General features: G+C 38.5%; 1 protein-coding gene and 1 long non-coding RNA gene across 2 annotated transcripts in view; one reads left to right on the top strand and one right to left on the bottom strand.

Annotated features, from left to right (window-relative positions):
* Positions 1–3,143: 3,143 nt before the first annotated feature.
* Positions 3,144–9,716, top strand: LOC132516913 (uncharacterized). Its single transcript, XR_009539512.1, has 3 exons — positions 3,144–3,397; positions 4,623–4,708; positions 9,555–9,716. It is a non-coding gene; the product is annotated as an uncharacterized LOC132516913 (long non-coding RNA).
* A 5,038-nt stretch (positions 9,717–14,754) lies between these two features.
* Positions 14,755–21,696, bottom strand: part of JMY (junction mediating and regulatory protein, p53 cofactor) — a 69,637-nt gene continuing 62,695 nt past the window's right edge. The window contains exons 9-11 of the mRNA XM_060143180.1: positions 20,597–21,188; positions 19,240–19,547; positions 14,755–15,504 (exon numbers count right to left, since the gene is read on the bottom strand). Coding sequence (XP_059999163.1) covers positions 19,243–19,547; positions 20,597–21,188 — 897 coding nt within the window. The 3' untranslated portion in view covers positions 14,755–15,504; positions 19,240–19,242. The remainder of the gene's footprint in view (positions 15,505–19,239; positions 19,548–20,596; positions 21,189–21,696) is intronic.

Here is a 21,696-nt window from a genome sequence, read left to right as displayed (position 1 = left end):
TTCCTCCTCTGCGAATGAGGGAAATGGCCTATAACTCCTTCCAACCTCTTCTTCCATCTCTAGAATATTCAATACATTAAGAGGACAGGGTTAAGAATCATTGCTTCGAAAGAAACTCTAAGATTTCTATCATCTGAGGGCAAAGGTGGGCCTGCAAGTCATTTATTGTCTCAAAAAATTAAGACCTTTCTTTAAACATGGACCTACCATATGATCCAGCCATTCTACTCCTAGCTACTTACTCAAGAGAAATAAAAACATGTCTGCACAAAGACTTGTACAGGAAGCTTTATTCCCCCAAACCACAAACTGGAAACAACCCAAATGCCCATTAATAGATGAAAGAATAAACAAAATGTTGTACATCCATACAATGGATTACTATTGAGCAATCAAAAGGAACAAAATGATACATGCAATAACATAAATGAATCTCATTATGCTGAATGAAGGAAGCCAGACACAAGACGACATACTGTACATTCTGGTTATGTAAAATTCTGGACAATGCAGACTAATCTATTACAGTTACACAAGGCAGGTCAGTGCTTGCCTGTGGTCTGCAAAAGGTACAAGGGACCTTTTTGTGGAGGGAAATGTTCTGTATTTTGATTGTGACGGTAGTTTCACAGGTGGATGCAACTGTCAAAGCTCATCAAAATGTGCACTTTAAATGAATACAACTTATGTAAATTGTTTCTCAAAGTTATCAGGGGAAATTTTTTTGTAAGTTCTTGACTGTTCAATCTCGGGCTTGAAGAAAATACATAATGGGCAGCGGATAAAGTTTTGAGGGGCCATGATATCAAAAAAGGAATGACAAACCCCAAATATTCTTAAACATTCTGGAAAGCCCTTTAGTTTCTGGGCAGCATGTATGAATTTGTAGGAAAATAACTTATCTTCTGATTTCAGGTAAAGCCCAGAACAAAGAACTGCCTTGGAAGCTAAGCAAGGTATGTTGCTCCACAAACAAAGGCAGGTACATGGTGGTGGGCAGCTTCCTGTCTTTGCAGCAAGTCAGGCTCCTGCATACCGATTTCTTCCTTCACTCTGCCCGAGGTGGTATTTACAGGTCTACTCAGGGGTGGATTCCATTCTACTTTATGAATGTCTATTCAGAAAAACTAGAAAGCTGTAGGGCATGTTCTTCCTTTATAGGCCACAAGGGGCGACCGATTTTAGTTGCACCAACTTGTAGAATCACAGGATGTGAGATTTGGAAGGAGCCTCAGAGATTCTCCTGTCCAACTTCCCAAAGGAGGAAGCTGAGGCCCAGAGAGGGTAAGTGAGTGGCCTAAGAACACAAAGCACCAGCAGGACTAAAAATCACTGCTCTCCGGGAGTCTCTCCACTTTAATACACTGGCTCATCCCTTATTGAAAAAGTACAACCCCAAATCTCTAGCCAGATCCTAAATCCAGGCTTAATTAGCCTGCTGCACCTTTATTTTTTTAAATTTTTAAAAATGTTTTATTTTTTTTAATGAAAGCTGTAAAATGGTTGGATTCTAGCTGAGAGAAATGCAGCAGATTCCCAGTTCCGGCCCTACTGCGAGGAAACGTAAGGATCCAACCTCAGCACGGGCATGAATGTGAGGCATTTATGATTCTTGTAGAACTTGGCAGCAATTACAAAAGCCTGCTCCATGGTGGAAATGACCATGTTAAATTTCCATTCTTATTTGCATTTGCAAAAATAGAATAAAATTATTTCTTGGGTAGAAGCATCCTCTGTGACTGGGAAGTGCTTCTTGTTCGTTGCTGCCCCTTTTACTCGTCATATACTTCCCCTTGATGGCTGTTGAAATAGCAGATATTTCATACAGAGAGAACATTCATCACAGCAGATTCTTGATTGAAGTTGAGTCAGATTCTGCCGTGAAGCAGCCACTACCAGGGAGTAAATTAGGCCTCTCTGGAAGCTCCACCACCACCCAGTCTAACGTGGCTTTAATTTCCAAACTGCAGTTTGGCAAGGCCAGGTCTCAGCACTGTCCCCAACCTCCTCCTCTTGCATCTGACCCCTCGGCGCCTGGGTTTCACGGGGCCGAGACGTCCCCTTGGGGGTCATGATGTTGCTTCCCAGGGGTATCTGGATGGCACCTGCCAGCTGGTGCTGGTGCAGGGGAGACCAAGATGATAGCTGTGTCATTTAGCAGTGCCCTTGGCCCTTTGGTTGGCCGGTGTGCTGGTAACGTGTTCTGCTCTTCCCGCAGACTCCCCAGAAGGTCTGTTGTAGAGTTTGGTAGAATGATGAGGACAGTAACTTCTGGAAGAAGACTTCGGATTGTTGGAATCACCCCAAGCTGAAGAAGCAACACCGGCGGCCCCTGCTTCTGTGAGGGGGCTCCTGGATCACCAAGCGACGGCACGTCCTGGAGTTGTCGTTAGTGCTGGGGCCCACCCTTCCCCGTGGTGGTGTTTTCTGGGTCACTCTGTCTTGTCCTGAGGGCCATGCTGTGCCGTGGCTGCGGGACACACCTTTCGTGTGTGGGCACCATGGATGGGCGGGTCTAACCCTGTATCCAGTGCGTCCCTCCACTGAGCACCGTGAGGGACAGACTCCCTAACACTGCCGACACCTGTGCATCCACGAGGCCATTTGTCAGCTGAATTCCTTGTTGAGCAAGTGGATAATAAAGGTACTGACCTTAATGGTCTAATCAAACCAGTGTAGTAGTGACACAAGAAATCATTGAAAAACTGCGGGCGAAGAGCTGAAACTTTCTCTAGAAAGTTCATTAATGACCAGAATAGATTATATAATCTACGTACAATCATGGAGAATTGAGATGGGTACTTAAAAAAAAAACCACCAAAAAAAATATTCTCCCCACCTCCTCTAATCCTTTGAATTTAAATCATTCCCATCATTGAGGTCAAAGGTGTTTGGGCCACCTGAAGTACAGAATTAATTTTCTTCTCCATTTTCTATTGATTTATTAATTATAAATGTAGTCTTTTGTTTACCTAAGAGACAGGAATACAATTGCTATTTCAAGTCACTTTTACTTTCTATTTACTATTTTTTTTTTATCAGCACACAAGCATGTTCTAGTGTCTCTTACCTTTAAAAAAATAATCCGCCCTTAATCCTTAGAGCTATCAGTTGATTTCTCCCCTCTTCACTGAAAAACTTCTGAAAGAATTGTGGGCTCATGAATTATCTCCATTTCTTATCTTTCCATTTGTTCTTCGGACTTCTCCACTCTGGCTTCTGCCCACACTGCTCTGCCAAAAGTGCTCTCTCCAAGGTAACCAGTAACCTCTATGTCGTCCATTCCGGGGAGCATTTCTGAGTCCTCATCTTCCTGGAATGCTCCTTGGAGGACCATCTGAGAATCCTTCTACTGCACACGGAAGAAAATCCAACTCACATTGTGGCAAACAAAGCAGTAAGTTTATCGTATGGTTTCTTTAATAATTTTCTCCCCTCTATTTCTCCCTTCTTTCTGGCATTAATCAGATATTAGATTAGTTGAATTGATCCTCTATCTTTTCTATCTCCTTAGCTGTTTATTCAGCTCTAAGAGTTCCTTGCCTATCTTTTAAACCTTGTATTGCATATGTAATGTCAGCTGTCAGAGTTTTTCTCAGTGTCCTCCCTTGTTCTCAGATGATTCCTTTTTATTGCAACACATTCTTGTTTCGTGGATGTAGTATTTTGCCTTACTTTTCTGGCAAAGTTAATTTTAGTTTTTCCTACTACTTCCTGAATTGTCTGTTTTCTGAGTTACCTTGTTTGTTTTGGTCTCTATTGTGTGGGGACTTTCCGAAAATGTCTGTGACTCAAAGTAGTCTGTTCATATTCTACAGGGAGACCCTGGGAGCTCTAGGGGACCAAGAGGGTGGAGCTGGTGGACTGGTGGCTCTGGGGGTAGGTTGATTGGGTGGGAGGCCAGCTTTGTCATTTGGTAAATCTCCATCTCTCCTCACATCCAGATATTACCATGTGCTGGTCTTTTGTCTGGGGTGATTTAGTGTCTCCGGAAAGGGATCTTCCAGACTCCTGGAAGGGGGGGTGGGGACAGATGCCTCGCTGAGAGCCATGTCAGAACCAAGCAGGAGGAGGCCAGGGGCCTTGTGATTCTGAAGGTAGATTGTAACTCGATCCTACAGTGTTCAGCATTACCTCTGCCCTCCTCTTGGACTGCTATTTGAGTCTAGATCTTCTCTGGCTCACTTTTTCCAGGGAATGAACTTCTAGACTCTTGCTGTGGGAAAGGAGAGTCTGGAAGGTGGGGGGAGGGAAGGTCTCTTGCTCCTGTTTGAGACTCCCACCATTCTCCCTCTTTTCACCTGATACCTCTCCCCACCTTTCACGGAACACAGTGCCCCCCAGCGGTGCCAGACCCCACAGGGCTCGGCCGGCTCCTCAAGTGTCTCACTGCAAGCTCTCAGGTCAGCTCCCTCCACTCGCTTGAGCCGTTTACCTCCCATACATCTTTCAAAGCCTGCACATTTTTTGTCCATAATTTTCTCCTCTTTTGTTCTTTATTCCTTTACTGTCATGTTAGGGCTTTAGGAGGGAGTATCAATTAAGCATGTTTCAAGCCACCATATTTAACTGGAAGTATGTTGGCATTCTTCATAACTTCGGATTATATTTTGATTCTTTAGGTCTGCCTTTCCACAGAAGGTCAGAAAATAGAAATTCTGACTTTTTCAGCTACACCCAGTTCTTTCTACAGAGAGTAAACATGAAGGTAAGGATTTTTGTTGTTAATTTAAAATGTTGCCTGTTACATAATATTTTGTGTCACGTAAGTGAAATTATGTTCTATTGAAGAAAGAAATGTATATGGTTATTGCTGCTTTTTCAAATTATCCAGGAGCATCTATCCTACTCTCAGATGTCCTTGCTTCTAAGTTACTCAGATCTTTGCAGTTCTTTGTGAAGGATTTTGGTATCAGATCTTCCGAGTAATAATAGCTAACATTCATATATGTGCCAGGCTCTCTTCTGTGCCCTCATTTAACCTGTACAACAACCATATGAAGTTGGTATCATTATTTGTCTCTCTCTTTGGAACACAAAACTGAAGCACAGAGAGTAATATGTCCAAATTCACATGGCTAGTGTCTCAAGAGTCCTTGCTCTTCACCACTATGCCATGCTCTGTTGCAAAATCTTTTTCTTCTATCTGATGAAACTTCTAAAGATTTTCCCACCTACTTCCCCAGAGAAAACTTACAATATGAAAACACCTAGAGAGAGAGTTTAAAACACACACACATGCACACACACAGCCAATTAAAAGAAGCTGTGTAGACCGGAAGTCTGAGATGAGCTGGTTTTTCCACTGGAGCACTAAATTTGGCTCTGATCTACTGTCAACTAATTTTAAAAAGTGAAATGTTAGATTATACGGTTCTCATTGTTTTGTAGAGCAAGCATGCACATTATTTTTCAGAGAAAAAAGTTTTTGGCAACTGAATTCTAGAAGCAATTTCTACAATGCTAATGAAAGAACTCTAGGGTTTTTAAAAAGCTTTTTATTGGAAATGTAATACATAATCAGAAATATACAAAAACATAAACACACAGCTTAGTGAATTATTATAAAGCGAACCCCCATCTCACCACTACCCTGGTCAGGAAAGAAAAGCTTAGCCCCACAGAAGCCCTCTGTATGCTCCTTTCTGGTCATGAAGCTCTGGTCTCCCCAAAACGTACCATTATCATGACGTTCGTGCCAATCATCTTTTTTTTTTTCTGTTAGTTTTACCACCTAAATAATATCCTAAACACTATAGTTTAGTTTTGCGTATTTTTTAAAAACTTTGACTGGAATCATGTATTAGATATTTTTGCTTTTTGCTCGACTTTATGTCAGTGAAATTCATCCAGTTTATTTTGTGTAGCTGTATTCATTTTTATTCTATAGTACTCCATTGTCTGACTATACCACATTTTAGGGATATACCACAATTGTCTGTTCATCAGTTGATAGACCCTTGGGTTGTTTAGTTTTTGGCTATTAGGAAGAATGCTGCCTTAAGCATTCTTGTATATGTCTTCTGATTCAAGGATACACACATTTCAACTGGGTCATTGGGTGACCATATTTTCTTTATGTCTCTTCCCATCATGTTCCATCTATACATGTCTATATCCAAATTCCCCCACTTCATAAACATACCAGTCATAGTGGAATACGGCCCACCCTAATGACCTTATTTTAACTTGATTACCTCTGTAAAGACGCTATCTCCAAAAAAGGACACATACTGAGGGTCAGGACTTCAACATATGAACTTTTTGAGGTACACAACAAAGTTGGTCATACTAAAACAAGGAACAATTCTAGAAAGAGGACAGTTTGTGCATAGGCCCTAAGGTAAGAGAGAGATTATACACAATGCTAGAGCTCAGTAAGCCATGAGGCTGATAGGAAGGGCCAAATCACATTCAGCCTTATAGTCCATAGGAAGAAGATTTGGGATTTTATTCTAAGTGCAATGGAAAGTAACCGGAGGGTCTTATGCAGTGGAGAGACATGATCTCACCACTTTTGAGTGGAGGTTTAGTTGGAAGGAGACAAAGAGTGGCAGTGAAAGATCAGTTAGGAGGCTACTGCAGTACCCTACTTGAGAGATGAATGTGGTCTGGACCAGTGTAGGGCTTAGAGACAGAGAAAGCAGTGGATGTATGCCAGATGTAAAAGTTAGGGTTGATAGGACTCGTTGGATACGGAGGATGAGGGTGAGAAGGGCAGCAAGGATAACTTCCAGGTTCTGAATTCCAGAACTGGATTAATTTAAAAAAAAAAAAGAAGAAAGAAAAGATAAAACTGAGAAGGATTGGGTCCAGGTTTTAATAGAATAGGAAGGGAACCATTTTGGACATGTTATACTTGAAATTGCAGGAAGCATCCTAATGAAGAGATCACGGGGCAGTTGCATACATACAGATCCAGTGTTCTGAGAAGAGGTACAGGCCAGATAAAATTGGGAATCATTACGACACAAATGTCATTTAGAACCATGGGGAAAGGTGAGACTAAGAAGATTGAGAAAAGGGTTATGAAGAAAGTGTAGAAATATTGCTTACATATAGTGCAGTGAAAGAATTGCTGGAGTTAGGGAGATAATATTCTACGTGTTACCTTCTGATGATTCACCTTACTGCAATACCAAAGCTTAGATAACATTAGAGAAACTCATAACTGAAATGTAAAAACCTTTCAGCAAGTTCTGGGTCACAGTGAATTTATTGTTGAATCTTCTGATGGTTGTTGGAAGAGTTAACCTTCTGTTTCAAAAACTTGGCCCTAACCCACACACTTGCCGGGGTAGGCCATCCTATTTCTGACAAGAGGTGGGTCACAAAGTGGCCTGTAAGTAAGACCAGAGAATTTTTAAATTGAGATTTGAGCCACTGGAACACTTGAACTTTTACTTAAAGAAGATTCCAGAGGTTTAGGGTCTTTAAGCATGAAAAAGATCATTTTGGCCTAAAACATTTATAGGATGTTTTTGCCAACTGGACTACTTCCACCATAGAGCCATAGTGTGGCTTTTGCATAATGTAATTTTGAATAAGATTATATTGCAAAATGCCCACGTTGGCTACTTTCCCTCATCTCACCCCTCTCCCAAGTCAATAATGTGAATTTACTGTTCTAGCATAAATAGATATTTACACACTGTAGAATATCTGCAAAATAATTCAGAGTAGTGCTTCTTATTCTAAATCTTTCATTAAGAAGTTTTAGGAATAACTGTGACTGATTCCTGCAAGACTTCCTTTTCTTTCCATTGGAAAATGGTTACAAACAAGCTAAGGTTTCTTTGAAGTTTGCCAATCTATCATCTTCAATTACACAAAACATCTGTTGGTGGAGGAAGTTCAGTGCCCTTGAGGATGAGTAACTTTTTAATTGTTCTTGGTGGTAAACTATTCTGACAAAAATTGGCCAGTGGCTTTAGTTGCTTAAGGCTTTTCCTCAAAAACCAATATCATCATACTCATAGGCCTGCTATAACTTGATAAAAGGACTTTTAAATATTTCAATATAAAAGGCCTCCAGATAACCACAGAGATAGACTAAGACATTTATTCAGGGTTGAAACAATTCAAACTGGCTGCAGTCACCGGGAATTTTCTAGCTCTAGAAGCACATGAATACAGATAAGTTGCTGAGGCCAAGAGAACATCCCAGCATCTGCAACTCTCAGACATCACTGGAAGTGAGACAAATAATGGTCTAGGAGTTTTTATGTGGGGATATATATGTCCCCATGACTCTCCTTGCAGGAACTATGTTCTGGGGAACAAAGTTCCTAAAGCCACAGAGCATAATAGCACTATGTTACACCTAAAGCACTTCAAAGGAATCTGCTATATAACTCATTCATGTCTTAAAATAAGTTGCCTCTGAAGAGATTTGAACTTAATAGCTTTTTTTGGACTGACTTTATTTGAATATTATTTGAAGTCACATCTTGATGTCTTTGAAACTCTGTTTTTATTCTTCTTGAAAATGTTTAGTGATCAAGTGTTTCTCTAGCACATCTCAACACAGGAGACTCAGGCCTAGTTTTAGCCTAGAATGAAGTGCTCTTCTCCAGACCATCTGAAGTGAACACTGAGCACCACTTGCATCTTACAGGGTTAGGGTTAAGAAGAAGTTGAAGATGCTGTGGGAGATAATTGGGCAGGGTAGTGTTTAAAGCAAAGCCTGCCAAACCAGTAGTCACCCCAGACACGTTTACTATCTAACCCTTTTCTTGTGCCTCATATGAATTGTGAAGATTAAATCGGATTCTGTGATTCTTCCTTTCATGTCTTGTTTTCCTTTCAATGTTCTGATTAAGAATGTTGACACACAAGGAGGGCCAGACACCTACTGCCTATGTGCTTTCCAAATGAACATACCTGATGGAATTTAGATTATGATGAGATAAGAACAGCATTTTAGAAACATGTGCAGGTGGAAAGGCATGAGCTGAGCATGAAAATGTAGATACTAGAGGTAGACTTAGGAGACCAAAGTTGGCCCACAGAAAGCCTTGTGGCATTGGTGCATGATTTCCTTAACCAGCAATGGAGCCAGGAAGCCCAGGACTCTACAGCAAGGCCTGGCCATTGGAATTGGTGACAGGGAAGAAAGATGCTTAATGGCCTGAGTATATGAAGTCCTCCACAGCAACTGGAAGAGCAGGTGGAAGAGGCAGGAATGAGGGGAAGTAGGAAGTGACTGTGATTAAAGGATGGGCCCGCTTGAACTCTGCAGAAGAATTAACAGGTCAGCGGTCTGTTAGAGGTTAAGCTGACAAATAGTTGAGTTCAGAGAATAGCGAGAGCACAAAACTAGTGAGCTCTTGTGAACAAGCAAGATTATTAGTAGAGAGCTCTGGAGAAAATGTTAGCAGTGAGGAAGAACTAAGTCTCTGGTGAGCAACAAAGCTGTGGGTCGCTGTGGGAAAGGTATCCACTTGGCACTGGGACAGAGCGCTTGGGAAATGTGCTTAAACTTCAGTAACTGTCAGAAATAGACGGTATGTTCGTGGGTTTGCACCAAAGAATTTTAAACCTCTCCCACACAGCTTCCTGTAGCAAAGAAATGAAGTTTCAACCAGTTTACAGAACTCAGCAAGGTCAGGATGAACGACAGAATCACAAAGGACTAAGGAATTCCACAGGGCCTAGATTTCCAGGGGAGGCTGTCGCCTGTTGGTAAGTCACCCAGTAAGCCCATTCCAAACCAGCCACAGCATGATTTTCACAAGGGTGGACTAGGATGTACTGTGTTGAGAGCTGAATTAATGTGTTAACTAACTAATTCGTTTTGAGGCAGAAGGTGATTCTATCAGTTTAGCTAAAGCACTTCTATTAAGTCCATTCTCTAAACTCTCACAGAAAAACTATCTAGTAATCAAAGCCCTCTGTTTAGTTTCAGATATATTTATGGAGGGAATACATGGAAGTAAGGCCCTTCCTTGGGAGAAATGTCTCCCTTAATCTCCCCCAATTTAGAGGATCACAAATTGACTGCTAAAATGAAAGGCATTTAAGGACCCTCCAACTTTGGAGGTCAACACTTCTAAACCATATTTTGTTACAAACAGTGGTCGGGAAGAGGCAGAAGTACAGGGGTGGAGAGTCTGAATCCTGTTCATCATGTGGTAACAAATGCACAACTTGCTATGCTCCTTCTTATTAGAAATGAAGTGACATTATATACCACCATTGCTATTTTAAACAAACAAAATGAGCTTAACTCAATAAATATCTTTTATTAAAGAAAAAAGGAATATTGTTAAGCACCAAAACTGTATGTTGTTATATTGCATGTACAAGAAGAGAAAGGTGATTGCAATACTTAGTGTACAAGTACTTTGAAGTCGTGAGTGTAAAAAACATGAAATACAAAGCGATACAATAATTACAATGCAGAAAGTTGCACTAAAGAGCAAAAGGCAACAGTCAAAACCATTATTGGAGAGTTCATAGTATTGCTCTAAATGCTTGCTTAGTTTTTTTTCTTTGTACTTTTAATACTTTAGAATGTTAACTGAGCATATTTAAGTACTGTAAAATTTGCAGGAGTTGTCACTTACATTCTGCACACTGTCCATTTAGTGTAATGGTGTTAAAGCCATCCTGAAAAGCCAAGCACAGTGTGCTAGTGTTTTGCTTAATATTGCACAAAGCTAGTAAGTGGAGAGTTGGTTTGCCATTAAAATTTTCATTTAACCAGAAAGGCTAAAAGAACATACCAGTTTCATTCGCCCTAATGGGCTTTTATTCATGCAAAAGGATCTGTAGCCTTCAATTTTTCATAAATTATACATTATGGTTTCACACTTTGCAAGACATATAGTACAATAAGAAATTCAATGGAACAGTGGGGATTCTGTCCAAGTCGAAAAAGTCAGAAGTCACTTGCATGGGTTGTACTGTGCACCCTTCTTTGGTCACAAATGAAGGGGAAATGTCATCTTGTGATTATGAAGAATTCTTAAAACCAATATAATTAGTACTGGGAAAAGCTGGAATAACCTGTTGCACTCTTTGATAGTTAACCACAGAACATGCAAATTAAAAAAAAAAATTCCCTTGTTAAAATTGAACTCTTTAACCAACACCCACACCTTTAGTATACATCTCAAATCACTTACCACAGACTTTCCTTAACTCACCAATTGGAGCCTCTCTTAGTCATACCTGACCAAAAAACCCAAAACTTTCTCTTAATCCTCAAAACAAATGACTGCTTTGAGATTCAGTATAAGATAACATTGATAAAATATTTAATATATCAGCCTCAGAAGTATTTTCTGTACATGCACCTTACAGTGGCATAATAAATGTGTTTGGAGAAGGGGAGAGACACATGAATTTGGATTTCCATCAATTAAGTCCCTCAAATACCAAGCTGTACATTTACTGTGGGTAAAACAGAAAATTTTAGAATGAACATATCTTTGAAATATTTCAATGGGCAAACATTTACAACAGACAGACAGACAGACACACACACACACGGAATCCAGACTCCCTCTTGCCTTTAAAAATCCTTTACATAGATGATAGTTTAGGCAGCAATATAAACTAATTTTGTAGGAAAAACTTTTAAATTAGACTATATTTATAGGATAAAAAATACCACTGCTTCATTTTACAAAGCAATTAAGCAGAGACTTTAATGTGCTTTAAATAAAGAGCACTTTGCAGCAAAGTTCAGAACTAACTACTGAATTGTTCAGTAGCACTAAATGAATGCAACATGCTCCAATAGTAAGGTGCTTCTACTTTCTTACCTCTCTTCCATCTAAAAATCAATCTTGTGGTCAATCCTCTAAGCATAGTTGTTCTTCTATGCTAAGCAATAAATGGGAAATAAAATCTATTTAAAATGCACATTTTATATTATTTAAATTCAGTGCAAGAATTAGGTAAAACTTGTTCAGGTTTCTGCTTTCACTATCAAATGGATGCATGTTAACAATGCATCTGCCACAGTTTTTAAATGTTTTACAGCTGTTCAAAAAGACTTTTTACAAATAACCTGGTATAAGTATATGAAATTTCAACTCCCTGATAAGGCCTTTAGGGACCCATTAGCAATTTACAGGTTGGTATCTGATGTTACGTACATAATAATTAAATTATAAAGGTTAAAAAAACAAGCTTGTATTTAGTGAAAGAAAAGCTTTCCTTATGCACACACGCAGTGAATGCAATTTAAAAATGGAGTCTTAGGGAATGTATAAATTTAAATTGTATTAATTGTATACTGGTCCCATTCCAAACAGAGAGGGTACTGCCCATTGATTTTTGTCCCACTGATACAAGAGTTTTAATTCTTAGTGTCTGCTATGGCCAAAGTATCTAACACATCACATTTTATGACATAGAGACGTCATGCCACATGTTAACAAATATTGCTACATAGTTCAGCTTTGTAGAAACAAGGCTCCCCCACCCCCATGATATAGAGTAGAAAATATTCTGTGGGTTCGCATAATGAGAAAAGCCCCCATATCCTCACTGTGGAAATACTACACCTGATGAACTGTTACAGCTGTGCATTTTATAGAAATGTTTCAGTTCCACAATGAAGAACTAAAGAATGATTGTTTTTATACTGCTCACAAACTCAATAAACCTATAAAATATACACGAAGTGAGCAATTCTCATCTTTTAAAATTCCTCTTTAGCCAGGTATTTCTTCCTCATACTGCTACCCTACAGTACCACCAGGACTTTAAATCATTAGGAATACCTTTTCTATACAGGCCACATTGATTATATATACATAATTTTAGTTGTATTAGTAGAAGAAATATTCAAAATTGACATTCAAGTGAGCAGTAACATTAACCACCAAACATCCACGTCATCATCTACTTGTTTCCCTATTTTAAGTATACTGCAGTTGAGACTAGATTGGTAAATTAACTGCTAAATTGATTCAGCATAAGCAAGCAGCTGTTTGTAGATTCTTGATACAGAAATGATACATTAACAGAAATATAACTGTCAAGTATTTTAAACCATATAAGTATTACAGGCAAATTTGGAACTGGAAACATGATCATATATAAGTACCATCATAACAATATATACAAATTTTATACTAAGGACAAAGATGCTCATTTTATTAGGGGCAAGGATAAGAAGGAAACCATGCTTGTATAATTTTTGTTGGGCTCTAAAACTGCTTTTTAATTAACATGTGGATTCAACTGGACACATGGACTGTAGTTATCTGAAATTCTAATATTTGTGAGAACTCCAAAGGTTGATGACCTATAGTAACATGGAATTTTGTGGAAGGAGGAACCTGAATCCGGAGGAAGGGAAGTGGATGTGTTGGAGAGAAAGTTGCTACCAGAGAATGAGCACAGGGGTTGCTAATGAGGCTCTACAAGTGTGAGGACAACCTTCAAGGAGTGCTGTGGTGGGGTATGCTTCTAGCTGTGGATACACTCCTGAAGGACTCATGCAGATCTGAACACCCTGCATTCTTTGCTAGAGACTTATTACAACATGGCTCAGGAAAACAGATTATAGGACCCTTTTAAAAGTGAGCATTGTCTCTTAATGGAATCCCAGCTATAACACTAAGTGGGTAGCAATTTCCTCTAGACATATTAAGGTTCCAGTGCTTCTGCTGTCAATAATGACATAAGATCCTCCTGTATTTTTCTAAATGTCAATAAATGAAACAAAACTGAAAAAACTGTTATGAACAAGCATCCAAAGGCATAAAATAGATACATGATTTAAGATCTGCAAATTTGCTTTAAAATTTTTTTCAAATATATCAATCAAATCAATCATTCTTTAGGTTAAAAGGCATGTTTCAATGCGTTGCTGAAGGTGTGTTACAAAAATCTACAACCCATCGCCACTGTAATCAGGGGATTGAGATTAATTTTATATTAGATCTGTATTTCTAATATTCTCAGACAAGGTGTAAGAATGATGCTAGAAAAAAGCCAATATATTGTGAAAATGCTCATATTCTCATCAATAAACATAGTCAATATTTAAGCAGATTTTGTTTTATATAACCTGTTGCCAGAAAATTTTCTCCATAATTATTTTAAAGGAAATAACATTTTCAAGTAACAAAGGTGTGAGCATTTTTGTCCTTCAGGATCACTAATTCAGATACATCTGAGGGCTTTTACTTCAGGACTGCTTTCTGGGTCTAGGCCAGAGAATTGCCTCCTAAGAAAGAAAGTTCATTTTGGTATGTCAGCCATTCATATAATGGCCAAAACCTGTCTTACACAGAATTACACTCTACAGAGTACTGTAAACTGGGTCCAACATATCTACCTTCATTCAAGCCCACAACAGTCCTGCTGAGAATTCGTATCGGCTCCACGCATTCTTCAGGACTCCATTACAGCAAAATCAGCACCTAGAGCTACATACATATGTTTAAGAATTTAGTGACGTTAACAAAGCCTGTCTCCCAAAATTCAACTCCAAGCATGTGAAGATAGTGAAATGCCAGCCAAAGAGGCTTTTCTGCCCATCTACTTTCTGTACATTTGTAGAGCACGTTTTTTTTTTCCATTGTGGAGCATAAAAATAAAAACAAATGGTGCATGTTAAAAAAGACTTAAGATCTGCATCCCTACTACTGAATCCTGATTTTTGATTCTCAATAGGAAAGTCATGTTGAGTTATAGTAATCAAGCAATAGTTCAACCAAAAAGACTAAAAATAATTTGAAATATCAAATTACAAAGTATTGCTTCTCATAAACAATGCTGCACATAAAATTCAAACTATTATAAATTCACAGTTATGAAGGGCTATTTAAAAGCATGGAAATTTTTACTCTGAAACCTTACAAATTGTAAGTGTGTGGGCTTCTAAAAATAGGTCATGTTAAATGTATCACGTTGTGGTAAACACATTTATAGGTGTATCTCCATGGTTATGTATCTTTTCAGATGTTGTGGAACATCTTTATGAAAATTCCTTTGTAGACGAGTAATGTGGGAATTATCAGTGCATTTCCATCTGATTTCTTCCAATTCCTGCCCTATAGCTATCATGATTAACTTCTTTTTCAGAATGTCACACTATTTAAGCTGATATGGAAGAAGCTCTGTATTTTGGGCAGATGACTATTCAGTGCACTGAACGATGGATTTCAAAGCAATCTCAACGCAGCTCACAGTAGATCTGTCAACCCAGTGTTCTTCCAACTCATAGCGACTCCTAGCTTTACTGGCCACTACAAGGATGTAAATGGGTAGACAGGTGGGGAAGGTGCTTAAAAAACAGGAATCTTCACAAGGCCTTTTCTCCGTTGCAGTCAGGAACATTGCACATCTAAAACTCATGTTAACCACCATCTGTTGGAATGACTGGAAAAGTGATAACTTGCCAATTGTGCTTCCTTTTTCACACCACTGAGCCAATACACTTTGGATCTAATGGAATCCAATTGTGGGACCACATGTTTACAATTTTGTAAGAGCCGATGTTCAACTGTAGGTATTTTTTTCATTCTGTTGAGTCACCTGTTTACAAACAAAGTAATACTGTATGTTAAAAAGAACAGCCTATTAAAGACAGTATGTATATATATTCCCTCACACCTTTCACAAGATCCAGTATGAACACTGATGGTTTTTTCCTTCAAATGACCTTTTTATATAGATGATGTATAAAAAACATCTTACAAAAGGATATGTTTGTATTCTTAAAAAAACAGTAAAACAAAATTTGAACATGGATTTTGATCACTGTTAAAAGATCGTATGTCAAGATGACTATAGTTAACACTGCTATGTGATATACAGGAAAGTAGCTAAGAGAGTGAATCCTAAAGAGTTCTCGTCACAGGAGAATATTTTTTATTTTCTCTCCTTTTTCTTTCTTTTCTTTAAGATGGATGTTGGTTGAACCTACTGCGGTAATCATTTCACAATATATGTAAATCAAACCATCATGCTGTACGCCTTAACCTTATACAGTGATGTACGCCAATTATTCTCAATAAAGCTGAGAAAAAGAGTTTTTTTAAAAGGTTGTATGTTAGATTCACTTTCACTTTTCTTCCTTTTACTCTTAACATTTTATGTCAAAACTAGACACTAAAAAGATAAATACAATCTAAAATCTTTGCCTCAAAAACTGTCAGTATAATAAGAACTATCAAATGGCAAGTTTAAAATACACCAGAGAGAGCTGTCATTATAATTGAGATTTAGAGGACAGAGCTAGTACTGTCTTTAAATGGATGACTTTACCAGGACTTTGTAAAATTCAAAATAGTTGTGTTTGAGATCCATGCGCTGACCCACAGCACAGGAGAAACATATATATGGCCTACTTGTCAGATAAGAGCTGACATGTGGCTTTTGAGGACTTGAAATATGTCTAGCGTGACTGAGAAAGTGATTTGAATTTGACTTAAATTAAAATCTAAAACTCTGTAAAAAATACTTTTCCATTAAGCACAACTTGGTTGTTTTGGTATGACTATTCAATGTAACCAATAAATACTTGGCATCCAAACTGAGATGGTGCTACTAGTAAGTGTAAAATACTCACTGGATTTTGAAGACTCAGTACCCAAAAAAAAGTAAAGATATTGACAAGATACTCTTGGATATATCATTTAGTAAAATATTACTAGAATCAATTTCACCCATCACTTTTAACTTTTTTAATGTGGCTCACATTGTATTTCTATTGGACACCATCACTATAGTTACTCATGAGTTTAAGAAGGACCCCACAGGAAACAAGTTATAAATAATAAAAAGTCTATACAATTATATATATTCCCTTATGTTTAGAAAACCCCTTCAAAGATACTATTACCTATGGCTAGGTCTGAGATGAGTTTTTAGAGGAGGATGAAGCTGAACATGTCCAGGACCTTCAGTTTTTATTTCATGAAGTTTTAAGAAATTAGTTCTTCAAAAACAAGTATGTAATTAATTATTTTGAATCTATAAGAAAGAAACCAATTAATAGGAAATACAAATTACAGCCTTTTTAGCCATCTGTAGAAAAGTGTCTAAAAGTTCAGAGCCTTTAAAAATGACTTCCTAGGGACTTCCCTGGTGGTTCAGTGGTTAAGACTCCACGCTCCCAGTGCAGGGGGCCCGGGCTCAACCCCTGGTCAGGGAACTAGATCCCGCATGCCACAACTAAGAGCCTGCATGCCGCAGCTAAAAAGATCCCACATGCTGCAACTAAGACCCAGCACAGCCAAATAAATAAATAAATAAAAATATTAAAAAAAAAAAAAAGACTCCCTAAGACCACACACAGGCAGTGATATATAGCTCTTTATCAATGGCTGCTCAACTGGTAGGGATCACAACTAGTCTGTGGTTTGCTTCTGGTGTGGGACACATTTAGTCTTTAGTGACTTTGCCACTATCCCAGTTCATGCATTTTCTGGCAGTATTTCATTGTTCCTCTCAACATTATACTACATACACCAGCCATGAACAATCAGCCAAAAAAAGGGAAGGTTTTAGGCGATTTTCAGAGTGGTATTCATTATGGACATATTCTTAACACCTGACCTAAGGTTAAATTAGCAGCCAAAAGCTATAAGTAACATCCCAGCTACTTGAATATACGAAATGCATGCTTATGTGAAGGTCCAGCACTGGGATTACCTAACCAGTGCCAACATGGTAGCTTCTGGCATAGGTTTAGGGGTTTACTGAGAAGCTACATGCTGAAGGGGACAAGGCAAGAGGTAGCAAGCACTGTGAAGTGGGACACAATCTACAGTCATCCAGTGTGGGAAAGATTCCCAGTCAGGCACACCCGAGTCTCTAGACACACTCACACACTTGAGTGGACACATTTACATTCCTGTACACCTCTAGCATGGTGTACATATGTACAAGCACAAATAGTTTGAAATTATTTGGGGATCCAAAAACAATAAGTGACCGATAATTAAGACCTCTACAACTAACAGGAAAAAAGGGTGCCAACAGTCCCAAGACCCATGGCCATGGCAGACGGTGTTACTATCAAATGTTGGTTAGAGCACATTAAAGTTAACACCCAACCACTTATCAAGATTCTTCATGCTTTTTGTTAAGCTACAGTGCAGATGCTGGTGGGGAGGGGTGGAGTTGGGGAGTGTGGAATTGGCACATTTTCCTGATGGACCCATGCCCAAAAGGGTAAAAACTGCTTTTAGTAATATTTTGATATATCCAAAATAGTATCTTCCAACATTTAATCAATATTTTAAAAACTAATGACACAGTTTCTGGGTTTTGTTTTACCTTTTTGTAATAAGTCTTTAAAATCCAGATGTATGCCTACATATATATCAGTTCTACTCTTTCAGAATCTCTGGGAGTGAAGGCCATGAATATGCATTTTTAGTAAGCTCCCCCTGGTAGTTCTTAAGATCAGGCACAGTGATTCTTCCTTTACCTACTCCCACCTACTTCCCCCTTTTGTAAAGCCCATAGAAACATATTCCATCAAGAGAGCATAATGATTAATAGAATATATCTGCATACTTTATATTTTGCACAAATAATATTTCAGTTATGGTCCTCAGCAATTTGATATACTATTTGATTTATAGCATGTATTATCTTTACCAATTCTATGTATTTAACATAATTTGTGCCACATAACTATATAAATTAGCTTATTAAAGCGTAGTGGGGGACAGCTCTGTATTACCTTGGGAGAATGCCAAATGTGTACCAATTCCCACAGGGTACTCAATAAGGTATGTATATTATGTCAGCTGCCATTTTATCTAGACAATGCAGTAATTACAATAAGCCCTAAATGATAAACTTTAAAGGCTTAGAAAGCTAAATAATCCGACAATGCAATGACTTTTCTAGATTCCCTTGTGGGCAGCTAACAAAACATCAAAATTCAATACGCATAACAGTTTGCAACTGAAATACCTAAGTTAGAAAAAACCTTTTCTGTTTTTTTAAAGCTAGAATAAGACTGTCACTTTACTAGAATAAGACTATCCTTTTTACTTGGGATATAGCTTGCACTAAAGAAATTTTTAATGAGCAGGATATAAAAAAACACAGCATTTACACAGGAACATCTCTGTACTTTTTTTGTTATGTTTCCAGAAACTACAGAAGTAAAACCTGAAGTTATGATCCAGGCTATAACTGAGCTGTATAATAAATAATGAACCTCAGATTCAATGACGTATAACAGACCTCATCATCCAATACAAAAGCTGTATTACTGGAACACTACTGAAGAAAAGTAAGACCATTTACTTGTTAGTTTTCCCAGTCTGTGCAAGGCAAAGCCTCCTCGTCATCCTCTGACTCAGGGGATGCTTCTTTGATTCTTCTAAGAGCTTCATGGATGCTCCGTGTTAGAGGGTCCGTGTCGGGCAGAAGCGTGAAGGATTCTCTCAAGACTTCCTTCTGTACCTTCTTCAATTTTACCCCCTTCCTTATTTGTGCCAAGATATTATTATCATCTTCATCAGGAAAAGGAGGCAGAGTTCGCTGTTCAACCTTTCTCAGATGAAAACTACCACGCTTCAAGGAAGCTAGCACCTCATCCATGGGTGAGCTCACTTTAGAAAATGAAAGAGAACAATTATGATTGCACTTAGAGTCAGGAACTGTATAACCTCCAGACTTTAGGACTGTGATAGCCCAGGATGCTAAGAACGTATCTAGAGAAGGGACCATGAAGCATGGACACAACATTGCCATAATACAGGGTATACTAATTATGCTTGTTTAAAAAGATCCCAAGACCCAAATTCCATGTCAGGCATTACTGGTATTCCTATCATTTCTCATGTGAGAGAAGTGAGCAGATTGGGGGCTGGGGGGTGATCTTTAGTATTATTATGGGTGAGAGTCCTAAAGAGTTTCCATAATGCAAAAGTCCAATCAAATCCAGACAGTGACTGGACTGCACATTTAATTTTATAAAATTAAATTCTGGTTCATTATGGTGACTGTGTGTGTGTGTGTTTTTTTTTTTTTAATAACTGCTTTACATCTGAAATTCTACTTGGGCTATGGTAAGAAATATTTTATAGGATGGTCTCTCAGATTAAAATGTAATACACAAATAAAATGTTCTCTCCGTGAATGCTAAAGCTCCTAAGGGCCAAAATTATTTGCTGTTTCAAAAACATCTTTATTAAGGCATATCTGACATGCAATAAATTATACATATTACTCCCTATTCTTCTTTGCTTCTTTATAAAAGATATGCCAGGGTCCTCAATAAATATGTAGCCAAATGTTACATGGTTTTGCCAATGTTCTCCTGACCAGACAGCTTCCCTTTTCTTGTATTTCTGAGATTTAAAATCATATTGTAACACAAAAGGAGCCACATAATACATGTTACCAAATAGATCAAGTCAAAAGATATAATTTAAAAAGCATCGCTAAGAGCTCAAGCAGGTCCATATTTGTGTCTGTACACATGTGCAAACATGGGTTGGTAAGAATTCTGCCATGCTGAGACCCTGAAAACCTGTTTGCTATCAAATAATGTCCAAAAATAAAATGTTTAAAGCTTTGTAATGTCCTAGGAAATGAACAGTCCTTTAACTACATGCCTCAGTCAACAGATGAACTCAAAAATCTTTTTTTAACTCACCTCTCTTCCTCTGCAAACCTTCAGCAGTCTTTTTGAGCTTCTTCCTGGCACTGACGAGCTGGCTGCTGTCGAAGAGGTGTGCTGAGGGGGCACTAGCTGACTCTGGGATCCTCTTCTCGTTCCCCTCCACTCTAGGCAGACCTTCTTCCAGTGTCTCTGGGGCGCCGTCCTTACCGACAGGCAGAGGCGGTGGTGGTGGGGGAGGAGGAGGTGGCGGGGGAGGTGCCGGAGGAAGAGGTGGGGGGAGTGGATCTGCTGTGGCAGAACCTGGTTTAGGGTCAATCTTACTCAGAAGTGGAGGAGATGCGGCAGGAGGCGGTTCAGAGGTACCACCACCGGGAGGTAACGAAGTAGCTTCAAGTTGTGCTGATGAATTGTCTTCAAGCTGTGTGAGGCTTTGGGCTTCTGTTGTCTGTGATGACCCGAGCTTGCCCCTTCCTTCCTCCACTCCCTCACTTTTCTCTTCTACCTGTAGCGCTCCTGGCAGAGGGTCACACTGGTCTTCACAGGACACGGGACTGGCTGCACTTCTTCTTCTTGCGTGAGCCAGTCGCAATCTGGTTGATTTAAGTATGACCTGGCCTGGGTATCTCTAAGAAATCAGAAGTTATTATAACTGGTTAGATTACAATTTATGAGGAAATGGCTGTTTATTTTCTCCCTCCAATGCAAGATTTTATTTTAGAGCTTTTGTGATTTTTCAGGGAAAATATACTGAAAACCAAAATACCAAAATGTAATACCTTACAAATAATTATCACCAAATTCTTTATTATTTGCTTATCATCAAATCCTTCTTCCCTCTTATCCACTTAAGAGGTCAACTGTTCAGAATTACCACATGATTGAAAGATCCTTAGTGAATAAAAAGTACTAATTTAAATGGGAAAATAGTAGCAGTGTAAAATAAAAAACAAATGATGTCATATATATATATGCTATTGGTAGGCAGAAAGCTAAAAAACTATTCTTAGATTCTTACATGTATTTTCAAATGCTTACAGATAAAAAATTAAAACATTAATGTTCTTCGAAGGATAACATGGCATTTTTTTAAAGCTCTGAAAACAATATATGCATTTTATGATAGAACAGAAGGA

The sequence above is a fragment of the Lagenorhynchus albirostris genome, chromosome 3 (assembly GCF_949774975.1).
Source record: "Lagenorhynchus albirostris chromosome 3, mLagAlb1.1, whole genome shotgun sequence".
NCBI lineage: Eukaryota > Metazoa > Chordata > Mammalia > Artiodactyla > Delphinidae > Lagenorhynchus > Lagenorhynchus albirostris.
Note: the sequence above shows the minus strand (reverse complement) of the source record. Positions and strands in the feature narration are given on the sequence as shown.